At 33.4% G+C, this 12736-nt stretch overlaps 1 protein-coding gene across 1 annotated transcript in view; it reads left to right on the plus strand.

The window, feature by feature from the left end:
- Nucleotides 1–10340, plus strand: part of cutlet (chromosome transmission fidelity protein 18 homolog) — a 42041-nt gene extending 31701 nt beyond the window's left edge. The window contains exons 14-15 of the mRNA XM_077444355.1: nt 5866–5923; nt 8575–10340. Coding sequence (XP_077300481.1) covers nt 5866–5923; nt 8575–8681 — 165 coding nt within the window. The 3' untranslated portion in view covers nt 8682–10340. The remainder of the gene's footprint in view (nt 1–5865; nt 5924–8574) is intronic.
- The last annotated feature ends 2396 nt before the right edge of the window (nt 10341–12736 follow it).

Consider the following 12736-nt stretch of genomic DNA (forward strand, 5'->3'; position numbering starts at 1 on the left):
TCGAACTATACTGCTGGTTATATTCGTGTTAGAAGCTTCCGACAACAGTGAAGAGTCTTGGGTTAAGGTTTCTGGTAGATTAAAATAAGATTTGGTAGTGTGTTGAAATGTCAGGTTAAGATAAGGTAAAGATGGCGATTGCTTCAAAATCTTTCACTCGGCGGTTGTGGAGGTAGCTCCATGTTACTCGGTTATGAACTTAAAGCGCGTTTTTCGAGGGTGGAAGAGGGGTGAGGGACGTAACGAACGATCTGTGGAGTGAGGGAGGGATGGTTAGAGTAGATAGAAATGGAAAAAAGAAACACTTAGCGGCGAAAATGGAGTATAACAAGATATGTTATCCTAAATGTTTCCTTCGACCATTAGGGCCGTAGTGGCTGCTTCTCGCCAGATGTAGTTGAATTAATCTTCTTCCGGCATCCGCAGCTAAACGAAAAGAAAAGCGGAAACCCACCCGCCCACCCACCACCGCCTTCTTTATTCCACCACCCTTGCCTTTCCTACCCAACAACAGAACGTTTCGAAAATTGCTAACCACTCGTAATATTTCACTCTATGAATGATAAAAGTTGCCTATTTATTATAAACGTTCGCGTACGGAATATTTCACGTTGTTTGGTGATCTGCTGCTTTTACCCTCTCGGAAAATTTAAGACTTGGTTCTCTTTTTCGTCCTCTTATTTCGCGGATGCATCTTGAGAGATCTCTTTGTGCGGTTTTTCACCCTTTGGCTGCGGGCACCCACTCTCATCCGCCCATACAATTGTCGGTGTGTGTATGGGGGACTTACGCCAAGCTAACGAGCGCAATACGAGATATTTTGGACCGAGCAAATGGAATCTTGCCCAGTTTTATGGTTCCTTTATGTTATAAAGCGGGGACGGATTGGATCACAAACGCTACTTACTTCTTTTATATCTTCGGTATGAGACTAGACGATTGACTGGTATACATATGTGTGTGTAATCCGTGAAACCACCATGTTAAAAAGTAAAACGGATTTTCCTCCTCTCTCTCGACTTGTTGTTTAATATTTTCCCATGTGAAAAAAATAAAATAAGTATACGTGATCGTATAAGTAAGTTTTCCATGTACCGAACATCCATTATCATCATTGTTCAATCTATTATGAATAAATCCAATACGTCACCCCGTTCCACCCGCCCACTCCCTATCCTGCCTACCCAACAGCCATTGCGTCTATACGCTAGTTTGCCGTATTCCCCTTTCCACTCCTGTTTTTTCCTCCCCGTGCCTTATTTTTCTCAATTGAGAGAGACGCAAAAAATACAGATCACTTCCGAAAACGGCTTTAAAAAGAATTCCAGGGTTAACGCTCAGCGCAATTTCACCGATTTTCAAATGTTCATATAATATTATCACCAATTTCAACTAACTTTTTATATTATATGAGAGTATGGGTAGCAGACTTTGATCTTATGATTGGAAGACTCAACTGTATTGTAGTAGATATGTCGTAGGTTCAAGTCCCGGCTAAATACGCTACTGGCGAGGTCTTGTGGTTATTAAAAACACGGATCGACCGCCTCCTCTTAGAATTTTCCGTTTTTTTCTATCCGTTGTGATAGATCCAATAAATTGGTATCCCTCTCCCGTTTCTCACAAATTCGAGGCATCTCGGATTGGTTGAATCTTATAAATGCTACCTACATTATGTATTTATCGCAAATTTGCTGTATATCAAAAATTTGTTGATTGTTCGTACAATGTTTTTATTTGTATTCTATGTTATGTTTGAAAAATTGTTAGTACTTATGATATGTACAAAAATAATCTAACCATACATATGTATGTTGTTAATTCCTGTCATGGCACTTATGATGAATGTATGTATGTAAAATAAAATATGTATATTGGAAAAATTAGATTTCAGTTATTCATTATCGATTATCAATCACATTTTATTTGCATCAGTGCTTTCAAATATATATGTATAGTCTACCCTCCTTTAACGCGCTAGATCTGTTTAACGGAAAAAATCTAAAATATTTGTTTATATTTTAAACGTGATATGTATAGGATGGTAAACCGACTATTTCGCACATTGCGATCGCGCGCACGACAATCGTTGCTTCGAAAATCCCGAATATCGAATAATCTGGAACTCGAGTTATCATTAGTATGATAGTTCGTGTGAAAATTCCACCCATCCAGGGCTACTCTCGATGAATGGAATTTTCGGGTGCCAGATGCCAGATGTGATCGAGATTTTAGTGACGTTTGCGAGATGGCTTTTTGCTGAATAATCAAAGAACCGTATAGGATATGATGTCCTCTTACATACATACATATACTCGTATAATGTTGGACTTTTTTAAATTTTATTTTCTTATGCCTTTTTATGCGTTACAGGTTAGATAATTAGAATATGTTACATAGCTAGTTACTTTTATATGATTAGTATTAATACTAACCCAACTTATTATTAATGTAGGTACATATGTATGTACAATGTATAATATATTAATATTAATAATATACATACATATTGAACAATGATCTAAAAAAATAATGACAATAATTCAATGCTTTACAAATGTATTATTAATCCGAATAGTCGAAATATGTAGTTCTCGGTTTTTATTTAATTTTTTATTAATTTCTCTTTATCCTATAAAATTTTGAAGATTTGAAGATGCTTAAACGCCAAACTAAAGGGGTGATACGCAAAATACAATGTCTATTTTTTATTATGAGTTTTGAAATCCCCTCACAAAGTAAATACTCTTTTTTTTTGTATACACTTAAATACATAAATAGATACTTTTTGTTATTTATTTTTTATTTTACTATACATAAGTAAATTCATACATAGTATGTTTACGAAAGTGTTATTAATGATTTCCTTATATTATACATGTATTTATTTATATCCATATATAAACATAGTTGTATATATGTATATTTAATTTTTACATTTGTATGTATTTGTAATGGTAAATTTTTATTTTTTTTTATTTCTATATTTTTCTTACCATATATGTAAGTACGTATTCGAAGGCTCGTGCTCGCCTCGCTTGCGGATCCAATTTCATTTCGATTTCGATATCTGGGAAATTTATAAAAGTTATACGAGGCATGTCAACATCTGTATCAATTTCCGAACGGCGAAAACTAATTTCGAAGCGATCATGGAAAAATTGTGTAGAAACACACACCGCCCCTCTCCCATATAGTATCTCGCTCTCAACACACATACAACATACCATATACGTCGCAAAGTTTGCTTTTCTATTTCCACTCAAATTTGACACACAACTTATTCCATCCATATCGAACTGTATAATATTTCCTTCATATGAAATATATATATTTTTCCTAATATGTATGTATGTTCCGTGGTAATGATAGAATCCGGCTCGAGTCGATTGTGTCTCATTTGTGGGCTAATAGTTTCGCGAGAATATTAATATTTATATATTGTACGAAATGGAATTGTGTCGTTTATTTGACTCGTTACGAAGGTAAATATTGTTGTTAGTCCAATGTTCCCCATGGATAAGATTTTACCGGATGGGGTCGTTACGACCACTTTAGAGGTAGGATTTCCATTACCCGGGGACGCACACATCAATTCCCCATATAACGATATTGCTTATTTACTGGAAAAGGAATTGATACACAACAAACTCGCCTGTGCAAACAATTGCCTGACAAACCATTTTCATATGGACTGCTTTTATTTTTTTTTTTCATATATGTATGTATATGATATATTGAGAACGGTTTCTATCTATTATGTATCGATACATACGTTATATGTACTGGGGTATTATTTTCTCATTGGTTTTAAAATGAATTTATTTATTATAAATGTGGTCGCATTAGATGATGAAATGCTATGGGGGTTTTTGCAAACTCCCTTCGAGCTCGCAAACAATGGAATCACAACCAATCTAGTCTATAGACAAGATAATGCACCAAATCCGGTGTAAAATCAGGGCTGTCGAATTTCAAGATACACCTATAAAGTTTATTAAATATATTTTAAGAATACACGCGCATATTGGGATGAGTAAATTTAATGCGTATTGATTGATTGGTTGGTTGTCTTCTCTAATGGAACGCTACAGCTTATTTTCATATCATTTTTATCTCATATTTTTGGACTTATAGCATTAGCTGTCTAGTCGCATGAATTCTGAAACACTTTCGATGTATTGCTTTGTAATGAACATATAATTAGATAAGCTAACTACTATATGTATATCGTTTCTAAGTGTGTATATATATATGTATATAAAAATTAGTCTTATTCAGATATAATAATTAAAATATGTAGATCTAATACGAGGTCATCTCTATTAAAATCATCATTATTAGTCGATGGTCAATATTTATTATTTTTTTTAAAAACAAACATGTACAGTATTATAGTATTTTTTCAAAACATTGCCACTAAAAAAATTCTACATTTTTTTTTCTTTGGGTGCCATTACAGGCTTCCCAAAGCGATACCTATGTATGATCAATAGTTTGTACATACGTATCAAATAACATCATTACACATGATACACTGTGTGACAACCCTTGCCACTCAACTCGTCTATACGTATAAGTTTCTCTTCCCAATTCATCGAGCAAAAATAAGAGTTGATTGCAATGCACTTCAATATTGCCGCTGGTTCACTCGATTCAACCAGGAAGGTCGCCTGTCCCAACATTGCATACATCGTCATCGTCATCGCCATCGCCCAGTCTTGCAAATATTCCATCGATAACAGCCAAATTGCACTCTGCAGCCCTTCTTGCATAAATGTTAATATTATTGATGCGAATTAAAAATTGCGAAACACTAAAGATTTTATTCAATATTTTGAATTAACTTTTAACTATCACTTATTTTTAATACGATATCATAAAATTATTTAAAAATGAAAATGTTGAAAATGTAACTTAAATGCTTAAAACCATTAAAATTCTCATAGTTTTAATCGCTAAAATAAATATTGTATATAATATAGTGATTCTATTCTAACAGTGAAAGTATCATTTCATTGGAGTTTTAGGGAATTTATATTTCAAATCCTTCACATTTACTTCTGATACTTCTATTAATGTTGCGTCTTCTTCCATCTCCCACAAAAGTATTTAGAAATAGTGTATATGTGTTAAATTAGATCAAAAAGCAAATTTAATGATGTAAGACCAAATTTTGCAAATCGTCCAAATACAGCTTCGCCTGTTTGATTCCTAAATGGAATGTCCGGTTTTTCATAAATTAGACTGTCCTTTTACAGTATTTTCTGTTCCAATTGGTGCTGTTACATTATTATCTAGCATCCAAGTTGACAGCATGTTTTCAGTGTATACATATGTAGATTTGTGTGATAGGCTTTCACCGCATGAGCTAACCAAAGTACACTTTAACTAGTGTAATTATAATGATTTGTCTATTATTTCAAATAGTATGCTGTAAATGTTGTTTTTTTTTTATATAATAATTTAATTTTATTGCCAGTTTCGTGTTTAGCCCCTCCTTGGTGCAATTTTCCCGGACGCTGGGACGCTTATAGGCGTACTAGGTTTTTCGTTTCGGTTTTGCGACCGGATTTTCTTTGTAAATCCCGGCCAATTTTCGTGCGGTCATTTTTCATCGTTGTGGCGTAATCCCGCCTTCGCCCTCCAAATCCCACCTACCCAATATTACCTACTTTATTTTACCCTTTATTCCTTCAGACTATCGCCTTATACGGTTTTCGTTTTATGCATCTCACTTTATAAATCCATTTCGCCGGGTTTCCGGATCGAATTCGCTGCCTAATAATCTTTTATTACGTCGGCAAATAGATTTTACCTCCCCTTCCAATAAACTTTTATAATAATTTTCTTTTTATTTTACAGGTGTCCGTTGACTTCTTTGGTCAACCAGTACGAGGCGTTGAAGGCGGTAATAGAAAAGGTTAGTGTAATATACAAATATTATTCTAGATTAGCACTATACAGTACGCAATATGAACACTGAATAAATTACGGGTACATTGGGGTATAATACTGCTCCATTATATTTGGAATTTGGAAACACTTAGTTTGAAAAGATGTTCTGTATCATGGGGAATGGATCAAAATATAAAATTATTCGAATATTGCTATCGATTCTTAATTATTAAAATTCAAATCTCTGACTATTAAAATGCAAAATAATATTATATTTTGTCAATAGTAGATGTGTACGGACGACAAAGTTTCAGGTTTTTTTTCGTACCTCAGTAATGTGAAGAAACATCCCATATGAAGTTTTTTAATATTAAATTATCTCATTTATATGAGATAAATTGAAAAAAATATTGTACTAAAACCGAGCTTAAATTAAAAAAAAAAACTCAAATAAAATTCCTTTAAAATTTGAATGGGTTGGCCGCAGTGCAAATATGTTTTTAGAATTTTTATATTATTTTTTACGGATTCCCATGACACAGAACTTTTTTTCCAACTAGAGGTGTTTCCAAATTCTAATATTCGCAGTTTTCGTTGTACCGTATTATATATGTAGGTACATACACATGTACATAGAAGTCTTTATACAACTGTGAATTCTGGAAGGCAAATATTTAATGATGATTACTTATTTTGCTATGTTAGTTAGTGGATGGAGAATGTTTGAGAAAGTCTGTCAGGGTAAATGATATTCCATTGTTCGGAATCAATCGCATTTGTGTCGCTCATTAAACTTTCCAACGAGATTTTCCTTTCAATTTATCAATTCGTAGTTAGATTTGTTCGATAGCGGCGGCAGCTTTTAGTCCACCATTATCTGCCTCAATAAGTACATTTTTTCAACTTTTCTAATGAATTCGACATTGAAATGTTTTCTCACTGTCAAATTTTTAAATTTAAAAAGCGAGTCAACATATGTATCATACATACATACATATTTTATTTATTTGTGGTTAGTGTATAATGCTAAACACTGACAAAACCGACAGTAGTACATCTCGGTGGTTGTATTAATGCTAATCACCGAGAGGTTGCTGGGTTCGATCCCGTGGGTTGACCTCGATTGAAAATAATTTATTTAGACTATTTCTGCAGTGCTGTTTGTCATTTTTCAGACTTGAAGATTTGACTTTGACTTGACTCAATCATTTCATATCGGATTTTGCCAATTTATCTGATTACATTTTTGAAACAATTCCCCATCAAATAGGCAAAAATATCCTACCTAATATTTGTCACCTTTATTTGAATATGATTTCAAATATATAATCTATAATTTATATATGTACGTACGTATAAATTGAAAAATAAATAAAACTGAGCGGTCACGGGTTCGAGCCCTGGCCCAGCGATGTTGCTGGGCAGACCTTGAATATATGTGACTGCAGGTCGACAATTTTTATGATTTCATCGTTGAAACGGTTCCTCGCCAAATTAGGCACCTAAACTTTTTTTGTCACCTACATATGTATATAGGAGTGGGTGGATGAAATCAGAAAAGTGTGTGAGATGAGATGGATGAGAGTTGGTCAAAACGGAGACGAATGAAAGCGTGTTGGAGAGGCCTTCATCCAGCAGATGATGGCGAACGGCTGAATGATGATAGTAAAAATGTATGTACAACTTAAGCCATAGGTATCGCCGTGGAGAAATCTGGTAAATATATTAAAAACATATATAAAGTAAATGTATACATACTACATATGTATATTACCTGTAATACGTTTATTCCGCTTTTCCGAGACTATGGACATATCGAATTACAATTTGTGAATTCAGTCACAGAATCTTTCAAATATATCAAATTCTTGTTTTAACCATCAAATGACAGTACAAAACATGACAATACAAAATTCACGAACCTTATAGATTGTTGCTTTTATAAAACTGGGTATGTATTTAAGATGATACGATTTTTAATAATATACATAAATAAAGTGCACAAAAGTGGAGTAGTGATATTGAAAGCCTCAAATTTAATGCTAACACTGAATATGAATCTGGAGTCTATTACCTCAGGCGGTATACAATAATGCAACGTCAATTATAATCAAACATTGTCGAGGCGTTTTGTTATCATTTAATAATCGTCTTGTGTCCACCACATTGAACTTTTCAATTAAAATAAGTAACATCATTTGACGTGTAATATATAATAATATCCGGTATTTCGTAGTATTTCGATTATATTATTAATTTTATAGTGTTACGATTGTGTCAGACCAATTACGCTGAATAAATTTGTCTTGCGTTACTTGTTACGCAAGAAGAGCGCGATTGTTTGCCCGTCTCAAACAATTGCCGTCGACGAACAACCCAATCTTAATTTCAAAACCGAGAACTTTAATAGACATTTTGTTGAATTAACAATACCCACTTCAAACACCCCTTCCTCCCTATTAACTCTCCACGAGTTTCACTCTATCATCCCCTTCTACGTATAAACCTACATACATATATACTTTATATTCGTACGTATGTATGTATGTACATGCATAAACTATCGTGTCAGTGTTATTATTAATGTTCAAATCTTTGTGTGTGTAGTCATTGAGATCATTTTCACGTATGCTTTATTATAAAATATGTACATACATCTTATTGTTATAATTTCAGAAGAAAAAAAAGAAGATAAATTCTTCAGAAGCCCCACGTGGTACCATTACAAAGAAGGATACAACAACGCCGTGAGACGAAAGGTCAAGATTGCCGATTTGCTGTGAAAATGTATGTTAATTGTGGATCCATGTTTTTCTCGCATATCAACAACGGCCTGGCATATACTTTTTATTTTGAAAAATATCATTTTTCGAATGAATATGTTCATATGTTGACTATATCATCGAAATTACCATCATTTTCCACTATCCATCATTGATCTGTGTTGATACATTAATTCTCTTGTGAATATGTACATATATTATAAAAATGTTCTCAGAACTTAAGCCGCATATTTGATGCATTTTTAAATTGTTTTCGTCTTTGTTTGGATTTGTATTTAATATTCATATTTTCTATTGATTTTAAGTTACATTGTTTATTACTAAAATAAAATGACAAATATTTACATTGTCAAATTAACTGGACGCAATTTCATTTTAATTTATGTAATTATCACAATTGGCAGTAAAAACATCAATATGCACTACCAATTAGGTGACTCCATGAGAATAATAGTCCTAGATGTAACGGGCAGAAAAATTGTTCTAGAATGAGATTCTCTGCCATGTTCAGGGTCACAATTTTTTTTTTTCAATACATTGCCATTTCTGTTTTGGGAATGGTCTTTATTGTTTTTGGAACTTTATTGTTTTTTTTTTCATATTGTCGAGTGTGTCGTTCAATTTCACGGGGATTTAAAAAAAAATGTAATGTTTATCATCCAGGATCCGGTGGACAATTTACGTCCACTCCTGGTCCTGTGCCAAGTTGAAAGCGGCGTTTTGGGATGATCCCATTAGTTCTTTGATTTAATCTGACCATCTTATGGAAGACCGTCCTCGCTCGCCTTCCCTCAAATGTTCCGGTGTCTACCAGCTTCTTGAGACTCCATATTCTTTCAACCAATATGGCTAAAGTAGAAAGGAATCCTTTTAATACATACTTGTTGTGGCGTCTCTGAAACTGCCAGCTCTTTGAGGATATATTATACATATGTAGATGCTCGTGCGTCTTGCGGTCCTTGGAATGCATCAGAATCTTTGATAATCATGTACACAACATGTCCCTTTTTACAAGGTTTTTAGCGTACATGTCCGTATCGCTTCATCTCGAATTACACTGAAGTAATTCAATAGTTTTGATTTCGAATTCGTAATTTAGTTTTGATTGCGGATTCGCATCAACAATAAATTCCCTTTTCCGTTTTCGCAAACGTTTGGTTTGAAATCCTGGCAATGGAATTCTATTATTTATTATATTATGCATTTTATGAAAAAAGCAATTTAATTGCATGGAAATTTTCCTTTAGTCGAATTTCTTCTTTAGTTTTTTCATGATCTTAAATCAAGCAGCCGCATGTTAATAAATACAAGTGGTTAGAAGAAGCTTAGGTCGAATAGTATTATTATTCATTTCCCAAGGGGTAGGAATGAACTGATCATATGCTACCTGTATCCAGCAATGGATTGACATGAGCTGAGGATGACGATATAAATATAAAGAGAATGTGATTTTTTTAAAATACAAGTGTTGAAATATTGTTTTATATATAAGAAGGTGTTAATGAAGAAAACTATTTATAGATTTCCAATTTATTTATGATGATTTTACCCCGATATGATATTGTGGAATGATCAATTAGAGACGCTTCCACGGGTACTCCTTTATCATTCTACCGGCCATTTCATCTTTTCCCAATTAAAAAAGGGGTTAGTCACTGGAAAAAAATAAAAATAAAAATGAACTCGGATGTCACGGAAGAAGGGATAAGATTAAACTTACATACGGAACATGGCATACAATTGATCGGGCACTACAAATTATAGTATAGTACATATGTATGTACATACTTATGCGTATATGTATGCTTCTGTAGAAACAGTGTTTGCTGTGATCACAAATTATTGCCGATTGTATTCATTACCCTTGTGCTTTACATACGTATAATTTATCCGCAAAGTTGTTGTTTATGTCGTAAATTTCACTGAACAATGACGCGTTGTTTGTTAGAGATTGGGTGGGTGCACCTGAACCAGCAGGAGCGCCACTCGGAAAGTTTTTTACTTCATCTTCTCCCGTCTCGGTCTTACTCGAATGCGATATGAATGTGTCGTAAATTTCAAAAGTTTTCCCCTTTTTGTGCGTATTAAATCTTTGGGCAAAGTTTCCATATTTATTACGACTGGAAAAGTATACTTACTGTCTACTTAAAAATGCCATTTGTTATGTAGTCTTCATATACATGTGTGTTGTATTTTTACAATATTTTGTATCATCGTATTTTTGTTAATTTTCATAAATGGATTAACCGGAAAAATCGATTAAATGTGTCTTTTATAGGGGAAAATCAAGTCTTTTGTCGAATTCAACAACAAAACAACTTTTTCCGCACTCGTCATACCAATCTGATCTTTGTGATTGTTTAAAGTTTAATTATCTATTAGTGAATTAAAAACGTATATGAGAAAGTGTAAAAGCTTTTCATATTAAGTTCATATGAGATGGAAGTGAATGAGTGACAAAAGGGACTGTTATCATTGTTCAAATGTTTAAACTGTGAGTTGCGTAGGGGCGTTAGAAAGCCGCGTTTGGATATCTAGCTACCATCGCTTCGATCAGACTTCTTCGATTAAATTGCTCTTGCTTCATGTCAGAGACATTAACTTACTTCAAAGTCCACTTACAAAAATATGTCGGTAAAAACATTTTTTTGTTGATCCCGTTTTAATCAAAACTGATCATCAAGTTTTGTTTAGGCTGTCTTCAAAAGCACTGCCCTTTTTCAATTCCGCTCAAATAGTTTTGTCTCCCATGGTGCGATTTTTCCGCTCATCTAATATTGGGTCGAAGACAATTATAATAATTACAATTTTCTCATTGAAATTAGTGTTGAGCAAATCATCAGTTCGATGCTTCATCATTATGATTTGAAACTATATTGCATGTTTCAAACTCGTGGTTCCCTTTTTTAAATAAGAACGGTCGTTTTGAACTCTTCCAAAATGGATTATTATCTCGTCTGGATTACTAGAATCATCAAAAGGATTTTGAATCCATGTTAATGATTCTAGCCGGACAAAAACTTATTCCAGATTTTCTTTATAAATCTTATAAATGATTTTCTTTATAAATCTTATAAACCACTTTGAGTTTCTGAAATATGGTTCAGATATTTTATTTCAGACATTATTTTATTACATTAAATCTTCTTTAGTACATCCTCAAGTTGTTCAATGCCGTTTTGATTTCTTCACGTATCTTACCGTTTTCGATCATTTGGAATTGAATGAGACGAAAATATATTTCGTCAGAATTTTGGGTTTTTAGTGCAGTCAATCTGTTTGGTCTGCCATTGGTGGGACATCGTCCTGATGGGGAGGGGCTAATCCAATTTGGACCAATCATTTTTATGTCACCCCTTCTCCCCCACATCTTGCGTTTCGCTCGAACCATACCACCCCTCATGACGGGCCATCCACCCCTTACTTCGACCATAATGGGATTACTGAAGAATATTTGCAACTTTGAATTGTAGTTTTTTCACTCTTTTTATTTATACGATTCATATTTACATGTTCAATATTGCTGTACGTTGTTTGTTTTCGTTTTAATGGAGAAATAGATAAGTACAAGTTGACTTTGAATTTGGAACATCAAATGTAAATACATACATCATTTGTGCTGATGTTTATAACAAAACTTATGATGTATCATCTTTCACTCCTCGAGGATTCATCCTTGAGACTTAATGAACGTAAATTGTGTCATCCATGTTATGGTTAATATTACGTGGATTAAAATATATTCATTTGATTATGTTTTATCTAAACTGTCAAATTTGAAAGGAAATTAACCCTCGATTTATTTAATCGATTTATTTTTATTGTTCAACGTACATATTTATATACATATGTACATAGGTCGAACTATAGACTATTCATTCTTTGCTTGATAATGAGTGTCCACTCTACCTTTTTATATGGGTTTTTCATTTGAAATTGACCCTTTTTCATTTCAAATTGACTCTTCTTCATTTCAAATTAAACCTATTTCATTTCAAATGAACCCACTTTCATTTCAAATGAACCCACTTTCATTTCAAATTAACATTGAAATG

This window comes from Arctopsyche grandis, chromosome 13, assembly GCF_051622035.1.
Source record: "Arctopsyche grandis isolate Sample6627 chromosome 13, ASM5162203v2, whole genome shotgun sequence".
In the NCBI taxonomy this organism is placed as follows: domain Eukaryota; kingdom Metazoa; phylum Arthropoda; class Insecta; order Trichoptera; family Hydropsychidae; genus Arctopsyche; species Arctopsyche grandis.